This window comes from Bubalus bubalis, chromosome 1, assembly GCF_019923935.1.
Source record: "Bubalus bubalis isolate 160015118507 breed Murrah chromosome 1, NDDB_SH_1, whole genome shotgun sequence".
Lineage (NCBI taxonomy): Eukaryota > Metazoa > Chordata > Mammalia > Artiodactyla > Bovidae > Bubalus > Bubalus bubalis.
Genome location: NC_059157.1, coordinates 45685021 through 45700820, shown reverse-complemented (window position 1 = coordinate 45700820; position 15800 = coordinate 45685021). Strand labels below are relative to the sequence as shown.

Here is a 15800-nt window from a genome sequence, read left to right as displayed (position 1 = left end):
TTACTGCATTAGTATTTATTAATGAAATTGAAAATTTCATTTCAGATCCCTTTTATGATGCAATTCCCATAGCTCATCTTCTGACATTAAACTATATTTATGACTGTCTAAGCTCAGTATTTATTATCATTTAGGGAGCACCTTTAAAAAAGATTGTTTCACTGGTGGCTCAAACAGTAAAGAATCTGGCTGCAGTGCAGGAGACCTGGGTTCCATCCCTGGGTCAGGAAGATCCTCTGGAGAAGGGAATGGCAATCCACTCCAGTATTCTTGCCTGGAGAAGTCCATGGACAGAGGAGCCTGGTGGGCTACAGTCCATTGGATCGCAGAGTCGGACACGACTGAGGGACTAACACTTCCACTTTTCTTTGTATAAAATAGTTGCCTATAATTAAAGATGCCACAGAGATGTGTCCCAAGGGTTTGGACAAACCACAGATTATATAGCTGTTTTTGGTCAGTCTCCTAACATGGGGTGGCAAAGATTCAGACAGAAGATTATATTAAAATAGACCATTTTAACCAAATGTACAGTTGAATAACGTTAAGTACAGTCATACTAGCTACGAGATCAAAGTATTTAAGTCCTGTGTGCTACCACAGAACAAAATGATGCTTGTGAAGTTTAGGTTGAAAAGGGAGGGAAAGGAAGAGAAAGGAAGGTAGGTAAAATGATAGAGGCAAAGGTAACAGCTTTGGCTTGGAATGAGTGAATCCAGACTCAGCCCTTAAAACGCTGCTTGGTTTTGGCTAAGTCTTTTTAATCTTTATGGACCGTTCTTTTCCGCGTCTGAATAATGAGAGGTTAGGTTTAGATGATTTCTAAGGAATCTTTAAGTTCTGAAATAGCTTATGTAGAAAAAAATAAAATCACTTATGAAGGAAAAGAGAGAAGAAACATTTCCCAAAGAACAGAAGATGGGGAATGCCACCAATAACCTCAAGCCCCACCTGCTCACTAAAGTGGGTGTTGGTAAAGAGGGTATCTGCTCTGCTGCTTCAGCCTGGAGCTCTGCAATATGAAAGCTGAGTACCTCCATCTGCACCCAGTACCACTCTCAGCACCCGCCTCTTAACCAATTCCAATCCCTGGGTCCCCAGGGGGCACGCTGGTTCTCAAACAGGTTTTGGTGGTCTCGCAATAATAGCGTTCCAGGCTTGAGTGATGAGAGTCGCTGCACTGTCTCAGCAGGGAAGGGAGGGAGAGCTTTGCAAAGGGGACCGAGGGCATTTAAGAAAAGCTTCCAGAGCTTGGTACGACTCCGCCGTAGCAGGACAGGGCCAGGCATCATCAGCCTCGGCGCGAGGTAAAGAACAACGTAACCTGCAGACGGGTATTCAGAAGCTGGGCTCAAAATAGGAGCGCTCGGCCGAGCGTGCGCATGCGTCTGCGCCGTAGATGCGTGCGCATGCTCCCCGCCCCTCCCCGTCCGGGCAAGGCGCTCCGGCGATCGCGAAAGCTAGCCGTCGGTCCGAGGCGGACGCCGGCGGTCCTCGCTGGCTCCGTTTACCTGAGGGACCTGCGGCCGCCCCGGCCGGCGCCGCAGCACCCCGGGAGCCCGGCCCCGAGGTGTGAGGTGAGCTCCGGGTCGTGCAGGCCCCTTCCCGTCCGGCTCAGCGGGAAAAGGACTCGGGAGTGGGGACTGAGAAGGTGCCGCCGAGGCTGCCCGCTCCTCAGTCTAACCCGGTGGCGAAGAGCCACCAGCAGCCGCGGCACCTACTCCTCAGGGATCGTTATTCTCGGCGCCGCGCTGTGGAGGGGTGTCTCGGGGCTTTCTCGGGGTGGGCGGCGGGCCGGCGGGGGAGCCCGAGTTTGGGGCTGGGCGCTGAGGCGGACCGATGCCCGGGGACTGGATTAACCTTCTCGGTCCCGAGCCCGCGCTGAGCAACCTGTTCGAGTGTGGCGCGCGCTCCCTCCGCGCCGCCCCCGGCCCAGCCCTGGGGCTCGGTCGGCGCCGCGGGGGCGTGTGGCGCTCCGGGGCCGCTGGGAGCTGTGGGTGGAGCACGCGGCCGCTGGCCGGGAGGACGATGCACCGAGGGTTGGGTGGGGGGGCGCGGGGGGCGTCAGGGCATCCCGGGTCCCGGGCGGCGTCGCAGCATCTGGACTGCTTCCTGTTTCTAGTCCTGAAAGTTGTCCCCTCTCCTCCCTCCCGTCAGTTTTGCAAAGTCTGCATATTCCTCCTCGAGGCTTACCCCTCTGCCCGCTTAGAGGCTCCGTGTGTTTGCCCTGGGGTACCGCGGGGAGGTTCATCCATAGCCTCTGAAATAAGGTGCTGTTAAACATTTCAAGACATTTTAACGTCTTCTTAGAGGCCTTTTTCAGAATTAGGTGCCTTCCTCAATAAGAGAAAAAGGGGTGTTTTTTCTTTCTTTCTTAAAAGAACAAAAGCATATGCCACTAATTTAGGCAGAGGAGTCAACTCGAAGTTGCAAAATATCTAGGAAGGACAAAAGGTCTGGTTTTTGGCCCAGAATAAATGAAATTTTGAATTTTGGTTCCCTTCTGAATGTAGGCAGACAGAGCAGCAGAGCAATCCAGCAGCTGTAGAAATAAATGAGTGCTCTATAAGGCTGGTCAAACAAGATCTTATTTTATAGAAGTAGTTTGGAGAGACCTGTAATGTTCATGTATGGGAATTGGGTTACTTGGTAAAGCCAATACCGCAGGAGCAAGGAAACAAACACTTGACAAAGGGGATGTTACCTCCCTCTTGAGCCTTCTTTTAGCCTTTAGTGGTGTGCTGACAGTCAAAGGGATAGATAAATCCGTAGTTCTGTTATTAAGAACCATTTACTCCTCAAGACAATGCTTTCCATCCGTACTTTTTTTTCCCCATCCGTACTTTTAAGCAAATCAATACCATCTTTTTCCTCCATAAGAAGAAGGAAAAAAAAAAAAGTGTTTGAAGTACCAAACCACAACATAGAGGTAATAAGATAGGAAAGTGATGTAAAAGCTTAAGTGGGCAGGCTTGCAAGGATAGAGCTGAAAATAAAAGATAATTGAGATGCAGTTCTTCTTACAGTGTTACCTTTTATTTAGTAAAATAACAGATTCCTCCTCTACCCCCCTCCCCCCAAATGCTTTGAAACTGTTAGGAAAATAAGGTAATTGGTTGTCAGGAAGCATTTAACAGGAGGCTTCCTGTGTGCTGTTTTGGATCTGTCAGGAATTCTGTGTTCCTTATTAATTCCTGAATACTCAAGAATTGAGAGGAGAGGCAATCCTCTCCGGGGGATGAGGAACCCAGGCATTTCATTAGTTTTTCTCTATGGCGATAAGTACCCTCTTCCTTCTTGTGAACCATATGGTGAAAGTGATTGTTTACAACTCTCTCTCTCTTTAATATGGATCGCCTGTGTTTTGTAAGTCTGGAATTTTAATTTTTATCTTTGCTGAGAATAACTACCTTGTAAGACAGTATATATGCCCACACCATGTTAATTAAAACACCTTTGCTCCATCAGAGCTCTGATCCCCATGTCTTTCTTTTTCTCTCTCTATCAGGCTATTTCTTTGGAGCACAGAGGCCCTCTGAATTCACTTTTCTGCCCGGGCTTCTAAGACCCTCTGGAGAAGGTGCTGTGCACCTTCACCCCATCGAGAGGGTGCCAGAGACCTCCGTGAACAGAGCGAGCCCCGTGCCAGGGGCTTTATTGGCTTTCTGCGTAAACCAAGGAATATCAGCCTCTTTCTCTCCTTTACTTTCTTATCATAGACTCCGGATCACCAGGAGTCCATTAAGGGACCTCAACAATTAGTAAAGCCTCCTCCTTTGTTTTTTTTTTTTTTTTCCTCATCCACTAATATTCCCTGCCTCTACATCTCTCCTAAATCTACCAGTGCCCTATTAATAGAGGAGGAAAGGACTATAGGTTCTTTCATCCCTTTTTTCATCTTAGGTACTGTATTCCTCTGAGCTTTATTTTGTGCTTTGAACATTTAGGTGGATTTTTCTAGAGAGATCCCAGCCATGATTGAGATATTTGAAGTAGGGAGGCTTGAGGGGAAGCTAAATAGTAAAGTGCACATTCTTTTTTTGTGTAGCACAGTGTTGTGAGCGCGTCATCATTGGGCAAAGAGAGGGGGTTTTAAACTCACTGTAAGTCCTCTGTTGCCCACTTGACAGGCAAAAAAATGTCTCACCCCAAATTAAATTTCGTATATGTTAGTAAAACTATGAGATTTCATACTGATAACTTATTCTGAGCATGTTAGTTTGTTGATGTTAGACTACTGTTGACTTTATTTTCTTCAGGAGACCTGTGATAGGAAACAGTTCTTACTGCATCTTTACCTTCTTTCACAGGGAAGAGCAGTGTTGGCCTTAAGTGTCTTTTAACCCCTAAATCTCTAGAATTAGAGACGTTTAAAGCTGCAGCTGCCCACAAAAAGAGCAGTAGTGCAAATGAAAAGCAAGACTTAGAAATATGTATGAGAGGAATTGTTCAGTATAGATTTGGGAGAAGAAGGGTCACAGCGTCTTGAGGAAGGAAGTGAAGGTTTTTTAATAGTGGCATTTCCAGAAGGTTAGGAATGAATGTTTGAAGAATAACAACTCCTCTTTGACTAGAAATTAGTTTTAACTGACTGTTGGATCAGAAATGATGAATCTATCTTTGAGTTACAATTTGTTATTCTGGGAACTAGCGACAGTTTTGGAGGATCCAAGGAATGCGCTGTGAATGCAGTTTAAGAAAAAACAACTAGGCTGCTGCTAAGTCACTTCAGTCGTGTCCTACTCTGTGCAACCCCATGGACTGCAGCCTACCAGGCTCCTCCATTCATGCGATTTCCAGGCAAGAGTACTGGAGTGGGGTGCCATTGCCTTCTCCGAACAACTAGGCTAGTAGGCCTAAAAAAAAATCCTGGTCCCCAAAGTTTATCTCATTAAACTATTTTATAGTCAAAACATGCAACCATGCTAAAGGGGGAAAAAAATCAGGAGCTTGATATTAGAGCATTTTCTGAACAGATTTTAATGGAAAAGGGAAACCAGGCTGGAATTTAAACCTGATTTTTTTTTTTTTTTAAGTCCAGTCTCTGGCCATCTTTTAACTTTTCAGTTTTGTTTTTAGTTTTAAAAGATCTTTTGCTTCTGCTTTCTCTAGTATTAAAAGTAATATATAATTTGTAAGATGGACTGCATTTTGATGCCTACTATTCATTTTAATTTTGAACTTTGCTTTTCCTGTATTTTTTTAAGCCTTATCACTCAGCACACTGGAAGATTAGATTATCTTTTGTAATCAGTAGATGACTAGATGGACTTTAAAAATTAAATGAAGTAACAAACTGATACCTTGAGATTAGTAAGAATCTAGGCCCTATGAATTAAATATGCTACTGCTAAGTCACTTTAGTCGTGTCCGACTCTGTGCGACCCCATAGATGGCAGCCCACCAGGCTCCCTGTCCCTGCGATTCTCCAGGCAAGAAGACTGGGAGTGGATTGCTATTTCCTTCCCCAATGCATGAAAGTGAAAAGTGAAAGTGAAGTCACTCAGTCATGTCCAACTGCAACCCCATGGACTGCAGCCTACCAGGCTCCTCCGCCCATGGGATTTTCCAGGCAAGAGTACTGGAGTGGGTTGCCATTGCCTTCTCCGATGAATTAAATATGGAGCTATATACACTTTAGCAACCAGAAAACAGTATCCTGAGAATGAATTTATTTTTTTAATAAGATATGGAAAACAAAAGGCCAAAACCCACATGAGTTTTAGGAAAAGGAATTTAGCACTTTGAGCAGTGATATGCTCTCAGTGTGTACTTTGCTCTCTAACAAGATGATAATTTACTTGAAAGAAGAAGCTTCAGAGGTAGTGATTGCTAATCCTTATAACGCAGTCTTGGAAAACTCTGAAAGAAGACAAAAGGATATCCTCCTGTTCCCATTGTAGCCAGTGTGTTTGAGGCAACCTTTAATTTCTGAATTGGAAATGCAAAATGTTACGTACATGTATAGTGTGTCCAGATAAGTAAATTTAAGCTGAGACGGATGAAAGAAATCTCTTTCTGTACAGAAAGTGAATTGGAATAGAATTGCTAACGTCTTTTGTTGCAGGGCCATGCTCACAAGCCCCCAGGGCCCACTTTTGTCATCGTCTCTTCTGGAATTCTGCCTGCTTTCTTTCCTCTTCACAGTTGCCATTTCCTGCTTTTCCCACCTGAGTTCTTTGGGTCCGGCTTTGTAGCCAGCCTCTGAAGACAGTCTTCCAAGATTGCATCCCCTTTATTGCTGTTTTTCAGGACAAATACTCGACTTATTTTAGGGGCTTTTACTTTTTATCATCAAAAGAGGACTGGTAAATTGGGGAATATCAGATTCCTGATGTTACACATTGATAAAAATTAAACAGAACTGGACATGCAACAACAGACTGGTTCCAAATAGGAAAAGGAGTATGTCAAGGCTGTATATTGTCACCCTGCTTATTTAACTTCTATGCAGAGTACATCATGAGAATCGCTGGGCTGGAAGAAGCACAAGCTGGAATCAAGATTGCCAGGAGAAATATCAGTAACCTCAGATATGCAGATGACACCACCCTTATGGCAGAAAGTGAAGAGGAACTAAAAAGCCTCTTGATAAAAGTGAAAGAGGAGAGTGAAAAGGTTGGCTTAAAGCTCAACATGCATAAAACTGAGATCATGGCATCTGGTCCCATCACTTCATGGGAAATAGATGGGGAAACAGTGGAAACGGTGTCAGACTTTTATTTTTGGGGGCTCCAAAATCACTGCAGATGGTGATTGCAGCCATAAAATTAAAAGATGCTTACTCCTTGGAAAGAAAGTTATGACGAACCTAGACAGCATATTAAAAAGCAGAGATATTACTTTGCCAACAAAGGTCCGTCTAGTCAAGGCTATGGTTTTTCCAGTGGTCATGTATGGATGTGAGAGTTGGACTGTGAAGAAGGCTGAGCGCCGAAGAATTGATGCTTTTTTTTTTTTGAATTGATGCTTTTGAAGTGTGGTGTTGGAGAAGGTTCTTGAGAGTCCCTTGGACTGCAAGGAGATCCAACCAGTCCATCCTAAAGGAGATCAGTCCTGGGTGTTCAGTGGAAGGACTGATGCTGAAGCTGAAACTCCAATACTTCGGCTACCTCATGCGAAGAGTTGACTCATTGGAAAAGACCCTGATGCTGGGAGGGATTGATGGCAGGAGTAGAAGGGGACGCCAGAGGATGAGATGGCTGGATGGCATCACCGACTCGATGGATATGAGTTTGGGTAAACTCTGGGAGTTGGTGATGGACAGGGAGGCCTGGTGTGCTGTGGTTTATGGGGTTGCAAAGAGTCGGACGCAACTGAGCGACTGAACTGAACTTTTTATCATCAAAAGAGAACTGGTAAATTGGGGAATATCAGATTCCTGATGTTACACATTGATAAAAATTAAAGTGTAGGGTTAAATGTATCTAGTCCTTTTTGTTTTCTGATGAAATAATCATCAGGTCACTTAATCGGAAATTAGTTTTCCATATATCTTGCTCTGTAAAGAAGTGAATGTCTCTTTTCTCAGGGTTAGGGCATGAAAAACTTGCCAGATCCCTCATTTTTTACTGGTCCTTGGCGCCTGAGACTGTTCCCTCCAGTTAATCCAGCAATTCCCTTTACTCAGCTGAGATTCTGCAGATTCCTATAGTAAAAGATATAATATCAAAAAGAATGCAAAAAAATCTTTTAACCTTTATGTGATCAGTTGCTGTATTTTGTCAGTATTGGTTTCCTCAATCTTTTGTGCCCACTGTCTGAAACTTGCAGCTTCTTCAAGGATGATTCTCTTAGGAAAAAGGAGTGTTGCTATCCATACTCATGTGATCCTGATTAGAAGCATTTATTTCATTATGTTATTGAAAAGCAATTCAGAATATATATCAAAAGTTTTTTTTTTAACTGTGCATAATATTTGGTTCAGCTAAGAGGTGATCTGTTTTTTTTTTCAGTATTGAAAATCAATTTTTGACCCATTCTAAGTTTATCATCATTTTTTTTTGCTTTTCTTGCTATTTTTTTGTCCCTTGGCTTGTTATTTAATCAACAGCCAGTAAATCATTGATTCAAGTAGTAGTATTGTCAGCACACATTTATAGATTTAGCAGACTTAATTTTCCCACACACAAATAACATGCAACAGATTTTAAAGTAACATTTCAGCATTTATAATACTTTACTACTTTTTTGTTTTGTTTTTGTTTTTTGACCACGCTGTGCAGCTTGTGGGACCTTAATTCCCTCACCAGCAATCAAACTCGAGCTCCCTGACATAGAAGTGTGGAGTCCTAATCACTGGACTGCCAGGGAAGTCCCTATAATACTGTATTTTTAGACAATTCAGGTAGTTTTATTCTGTTCCATGTATGTATATTTTTGACAAAAGTGGGAGACTATATGCTGTTTTGTAAACCATTTAAAATTTTATTTTGCACTTATTGTATTGTTACTGTCTTTTCAAGTCAGTATATACAGATCCTGCTCATCATTTTTAGTGAGTGTGTTATGTGTTGGTTGTACCTTAGTTTAACCAATTCCTCATTGGTAGACTTTCAGATTGTCTCTGGGTTTTTGTACTAACATTTCAGTTATGCATCATGTATAATTGTGTTTACTTTCTTAGAATACATTGTAGAATAGGTCTGCTGAATCAAATTGTATACATTTTAAGGGCTTTTGATATCCATAGCTATTTTTTTGAAAAACCAACTAGTTTGCTTTTCCTCCAGCAGTATTTGAAAATGGAGAATTTCCTGGCGGTCTAGTGGTTAGACACTTCACTGCCCCCCGGCCCGGGTTCAGTCCTTGTTTGGGGAACTAAGATTCTGCAAGCTGTGTGGGACAGCCAAAAAAAAAAAAAAAAAGTATTTCCAAGTGTTGGAATGTTGAATATATTCTTTTTTCTGCACCCTCTCCTATACTGTGTTCTGTTATTCTTTGCTCATCTGATTGGCAAAAATGTTAAATATCATGTTTGTGTGTTTTTATTAGTAAAGTTGAATATCTTTTCATATGTTTGTTGGCCATTTGTATTTCTTTTGTAAATTTATGTTCTTTTTCCATTTTTCTATTAAGGTAGTATTCTTTATCTGCTTTTTAAAAAATTCATTTTATATATTACTTTTGCTAAGCACATAATTATGTGCAAATATCCTGTACTGTTTTAAGTTATTCTATTTTAGGATAGCATTTCTCAAAATATGACTTATAGATCACTTGTAACAGTACCGAGATAATCGTTAGAATGCATGTATATCATTCATTTTCCAGAGGTTCGGATTTCTTAGACCTATGGGGTTTCTATGAATCTGCTGCACATTAAAATTAGGGAACCTCTGATTTGGAAGAAATATGAATTCCTTAATATTTTTACTGTTCCTTTTTTCTTCTTGTCTCATGGCATTATACTGTTTTTTCTTATTTATCTTAATAATCATAAACTACAGTCTTAATGTATTAAGGTTTTATCCTACCCCAGTCTAACAATAATTTTACAAAAATGTTTTGATATATAGAAATTTGAATGTTAAAGTACATAAAGGAAAACACTTTTGTAAGTCTTTGAGAAGCATTGTTTGTAAATGAGGCAAAAGGAATAACAGAGAAAAACAGGTAAAACAGACAGAAGTATAAGGGGGTTTCTCATCTAGTTTAAAAAACTCAATATTACTTTGTTTTTTCCTCAAGTTTTGTGTGGTCATCTTCTTTGAACCGTAAATTTGGAACCCATACTGCTTGAAAAATAGTCTTAATGAAAATTTTGAAATTCTCATTGTTATATACATATTCAGTAGAGAGCAATGTTCCCTTTAATTTTTTTTAGGTTGCATGCAGATGAACATGCTGCATAAGCAGCAAACTACAAAAATGGAACTTATATGGGTGTTTAATACTGTAGTCAAATAAAGCTTTTAGGGCTCGATGCATTTAATAATGATATACGTAATTGTTACTGTGCTGCATGATAATTAAGCTTAACTATACATGACTGTGTTTAATATCACTTTTCCATAGCCAGACATCACATTTCTGGGCCCAGGTTGAAGGATGAAAAAATATGGCAGGCCAAGAAGCTTTAACAAATATTTCTGATTTAGAGATTTCAGTATTAGAGAGATTAGACGTTTGGGGCAGAGGTTGCTTGTAACTTTGGTGTTTTTAATTCCTAAGGTTGTAGACTTTCCTTTTCCCTTCTTCTACTCAAGACCATATACTTGGGGGAGAAATTGGGAAGATTCAGCCATGGCTTTACTTTCTCCAAATAGTTTTTTCTGCCCAGTAATGAAAGCTTGGGATGCAGAGGTCCCTGTCATTGGTAGTGCGCAAAGGACAGTTTCTTTCTCTGCTTTAGCCAAGCTGGTTCAGGATCTCAAGGTCTAAGCTGTCGTGGGCCCTAGTATCTATTTGAGTTGTCCTGTTAACCTGGGTCTCTGAGAATTTCTGAACCTGACTTTCTCATATTTTCCCAGCTGAGGTTGTGTACTTCAAACAGAAATATTTGACATCTGTGAAACAAAAATAAAGTAAAAGCAGACTTAACATCATTACAAAACCAAATGGAAATATGATAGTTTTAGAATATGCTTTTTTCCTATCAATGCTGCCTTCCACTCTACTTACCCTTCCAGCCCCAGAAGAGATGCATATTTTTGTCCCTAGAAAAAAAGTGAATGTGAAAGTTGCATCAAACTCTCTGCGACCCCATGGACTGTAGCCTGCCAGGCTCCTCTGTCCATGGAATTCTCCAGGCAAGAATACTGGAGTGGGTTGCCATTTCCTTCTCCAGGGAATCTTCCCAACCCAGGGATCGAACCCATGTCTCTAGCATTGCAGGCGGATTCTTTACCGTCTGAGCCACCAGGGAAGCTCCCAGGAAAGGCAGTGTCAAATCCAACTCTGAAACTTGGTAGAAACTCTTAACTGGAAATCATTCATATTTCATGCTGTAACTTTCTAGGGTTGACTCTTCTCTGCAGCCTGACTGTGTGTAATGAAGCATTTGTTGGTCAAACGTTTTCTCTATCTGTGTGCTAAATTTTTGTACTATCTAAAAAGATGAAGCATTGTTGGGAAAATGTCCTGATACTACTTTTAGAATCTTCTGTTTGCCAGTTCAGTATTGGTTGATAGAAGTAAGTCTTTGTGTCTGTTGTAATTCAGTAATAAAACTACCTAAAGTTTGATGTTGCTTTACCTTTTATAGAGTACATTATTTTATAATTCACTCATATACCATTTTTGATAGGGAGGTGCAATTTTTAGAAAGGAAAATTCTGAGCTCAGAGAAGTTAAGTGATTCACATAGTTGGGAAGAGGCTTGAATCCATATCTTTTGATTTCTTTATATTTTACACCTGTCACAGATACCATCTGCTGAATCATGTAATGATTGAAACATATATAATAAAATTTAAATAACTTGTTATTAAGTGTGGCAGATATTTAAATAAAATTTAGGACAACAGCATGCAAGTTTTTCAAAATGGATCAATTATGTCTTGTGACAAATGAAAAACTACCATTATAGATGAGAAATTAAACTATATGTTATATAAACAACTGAGGGAGGAAATAGTACCTTTAAATGCTACTTATGGATTCTTTGGTATATCTATAGCGAGAATGATAAGGTAGAAAAACTATAGTATTTTTTTATGAAATACCCATATATTTTATCTGTAAGGCAGTATGGTGTCTCTCGTCAAAGTTTGTGATCGTTGTTGTTAGCCACACGCCCGGCACTTGGAATTTTAGTTCTCTACCAGGGAGTGCACTGGAGCTCAGCAGTGGATGTGTGCAGGTTTAATCACTTGACCACCAGAAAGTCCCAAAGTCAGTATTTTAAAATTTCTCTTTCTAGTAGCTAATTGTTAGTGTGTAGAAATGCAACTGATTTTTGTATACTGATTTTGTATCCTGCAACTTTACTAAGCTAATCAAAGTTTTAGTATCAAGCCTGTAATATTTTAAGACGAAATTGCTGATTTCTCCCATTTTTTTTTTAAAATATTTTTCAGATATTTCAGTTAAAGGAAGAAATAGCTCTTCTCCTAACATGGAATCTGTTGTTTGGGAATGTGGTTGATCAACTTGACACATTAGCCAAATGGTGCCCGATGTAATAAAATGAAAAGAAGAGGCAAGATGATGTCATTTTCCCATATTATGAAACCAAAAACAAATGCCTTTTGTGAGACCAAGCTAACAAACCTCTGATGGTGCAAAGAGTAATTCTGTTTGAAGAACTTAACAGTAAGATAGAAGAAGTACTTTCAAGCTGAGACCTGCAGGTGTACAAAGATCTAAAATACATATTGAATAGGCCTGATCATCTGAATCCCATTCAATCAAGAAAGCGTGGCTATGAGTTGGATCGTCTTCTATCTGTGGCCCTTGACTATGTTTGTGGGGCATATAGGTGGGCACAGTTTGTTTTCTTTGAGCCTATTACCTTGAGGATGTGCCAGGATTTGCCTTATAACACTGCCTTCATGCCCAATCTTCTGAATCACTATGACCAACAGATGGCAGTTTTAGCAATGGAGGTAAGACTTCATCTATTATTTGGCATGTCGTAGAAAATTATTCTTGTATTGCCCTTTTAATCAGTCTAATGAATGTGTTTGATAAACAACATGAACAACTAATATGTTATTTTTAACTGCATCTTGTACATTAAAAAGTTACATATTTAGGTTTAGACTCTGATAGATGGAAGATTTCATGTTTGGGAAATGTTACTCATCTTAGTTTTCAGATATTATTCTTTTATGAAGAACTTTGAAACATTGGAACTGGGGAAGTAATAGCCTTTCAGAAGTTTAAATTGTCCAAGTTATGGTTACATCCTTTCTGTTATTTGATATAAGACTTTAAAGAGCAAACTATAATAATAATATTCATAATTCACTTAGTAAATGTTGAAGGTAACATGATTTTGAAAATGGGTTCTTTGGTTAAGCCAAAGAACTGGCTGGTGGGTTTACAGTATTTACATTGTCTTAAATACTTAAGATAGTATCCTGGTCTTACTATCTTTACATCAAGTAACTCCCAAGCAGTGATAGAGGTTTTGTTGTGTGAATTATCTGTTCTTGACCTCTCAGGACTTCTTGAAAATCTGTTACCTTACTTGAATTTTTCTAACGATAATTCTTCAGGCACTTTTTAATTATTTTACTTTAGAAGCTATGACAAATTAATGGATATAGTTAATAATAGGTTTAAATAATTTTGTATGTGTTTCAATAATGGTTTTAGAATTGTGGACAAAGATATGTTTACCAGATAGGAATTAGGGGGCAGTAAACTGTGACAATAAGAGGTGAAAGCTTTGGAGTTGTATAAACTTCAGCAGCAGCTACCACTTTCTATCTGTATTACTTTGGGCAAGTTACTTGAGCTTTCTTACCATTGTCACTTTGCTTGTAAAATAGAGTTAACACTTTGGAAGATACAAAATGAAGTGTTTATAAAGTACTTCGCACAGTACTTTTGGAGTAAGTTCTCTTAAAATGATAGCTTTTACCATTTTCTCATATTCTAATATTAATGTAGCTACATAGTACATAGAATTTAAAGTTTTTTTTAAAAATTTTAGTCCTTAATTCTTTGTTACAGTACTTTCAGCAAATTGAATACTACTTGTTTTACTATAAACTACTTGTTTATAGTAAAATTCAAAGGTTTAGTACTTCCAAGTAAACTAACATAAATCTGGGAAATTTTGTAGAAAGATTATTATTCATAGATTTTTTTTTTTTCCTTTTTCTTTCTTTTTTTTTTTTTAATTTTTATTTTATTTATTTATTTTTTAAATTTTATTTTATTTGTAAACTTTACATAACTGTATTAGATTTGCCAAATATCAAAATGAATCCGCCACATGTATTCATAGATTTTGAAACATAGAGGGCAACTCGTATAGTCCAAATACTTGAAAATATTGTAGAGGTTGAATAAAATATTTCTGCTCTTCCACTGACTACACATAGTCTAACTGGTAAGGAGAGATTTGTATAGACTGTTAGATTGGGTATATGAAAACGGGTATTGATTTAATATAGGAATTTGGTTCCTGGCATGGTAGTCCCTGTTGGGTATTAAAACTACCCAGTTCTCTCACCAAAAAAATGAAGGAGGACTATCTTTGGTTCTGGTATCATTTTAAGTCAGTATAACTCCTTTGGAAAGCAAATAGAGTTGTAAGAAATAAGTCATAAAGATTTATATACTGATTTGGGTTTAACTTTTGCCTCTTTCACGTAGTAGCTTTCAGACTTTGAAATTAAGTCACCTAACATCTCTGTGATCTGGAGAAGGAAATGGCAACCCACTCCAGTCCTCTTGCCTGGAAAATCCCATGGACAGAGGAGCCCGGTAGGCTACAGTCCATGGGGTTGCAAAGAGTTGGACACAACTGAGTCACTTCACTTCACTTCAACATCTTTGTGAAAATCATTTGTGAAAAGGCACTAATAACAAAAATACTTTGAATGGCTATTAGGATTAAATGAGAGATTTAAGTAGCTAGCACAATGCATGATGCAGAATAGATGATCCGCAAGTGTTAATTCTATTCTAAATTTCATTTCTAAGTGACCCTAGAGAGAAAGTACTAGAAAGACGATGTATTTGTTTCATATGAATTTGCATCTCTCATTGTGGGTTCCTGGGGCTTTCATAATGGTGGCACGGTGAGCTGTCTCTGTTCTCTCTTCAAACATGCCCATATAGGCTAGACATTTTGTTGGCAGTGAGACTGTATCTTTTTGAATTTCACTCATTCTAGGGAGAGAACCTAGATGAGTAAGAGAAAGCTCTGGTGATATGAAGTGATGTCGGGGATAGTTGGCTTGGTCGTCATATCAGGCCAGTGATGCCACTGACAGTCTCCTGACACTCTGAGAGTGTAAAGTTTCTGTAATAGCAAAGGATATGGAAATTCAGCAATCAACACAGCACACTTGCAAATAGAAGTAAGGATTCTTAGATCCTTATGAGGACATGTCTGCTGATGACACCCTCCTGTCTCTGATCCAGGAACTTTGGATCAGCTTGCCAGCTTTTAGTGGGAGCAAATAATTGGAGCAGGTAACCCCAGCACATTCTTGAGTGTTCTTTGTGGGACTGGATGAGTTGAAAGACATTTCCTAGGTAACATATCTTTCAGCAGACCCAGGGTTCAAGCCTGCCTCGGGTTCATTCCTGGACTGATGTTTGGTAAAATCAAAATGAGTGCTTCGAATGAAATAATATATGATATTGAGCTAAGGATGCCAGGAGAGAAATTGCAGAATTTGGGTTATTTCAAATTTGCTTATTATTGTTCACAATCAACAAGTTGGGTGTTCTTTCATTGTGTATAGAGAATTCCTCCTCAAGACTTTGATTGAAATTGGAACATGTTCAAATAAATGGGGTGAATATCCATTTATTAAATTGGAGAAAAGATCCTTGTTAGTATGTTAGTATGTTTATTTCTCTTACTTTACAAAATGTGTGTTTATACACAAACACACGCATTAAATTTTTCTTAACTTCTTAACTTGATGTCTGTCTTTTCCCCGACTCTTGTGGCTTTTGATAGAAACAAGATTGCTCATTCCTGAGTTTTGCACACCATTTTGAACTGTCTAAATTGCCAAGTATACGATACAGTACAATTGTCTCCAATGTACAATTGACGTTGTACAGGAGACAGGAATCAAGACCATCCCCAAGAAAAAGAAATGCAAAAAAGCAAAGTGGCTGTCTGAGGAGGGCTTACAAATAGCTGTGAAAAGACAGGAAGCGAA

General features: G+C 39.4%; 1 protein-coding gene across 1 annotated transcript in view; it reads left to right on the top strand.

Annotated features, from left to right (window-relative positions):
• Nucleotides 1–15800, top strand: part of LOC123465559 (liprin-alpha-1-like) — a gene marked incomplete in the record, with an annotated part of 992590 nt that overhangs the window by 127218 nt on the left and 849572 nt on the right. The window contains 1 exon segment of the mRNA XM_045164820.1: nucleotides 12021–12548. Within this exon segment, the coding sequence (XP_045020755.1) occupies nucleotides 12462–12548 (87 nt within the window).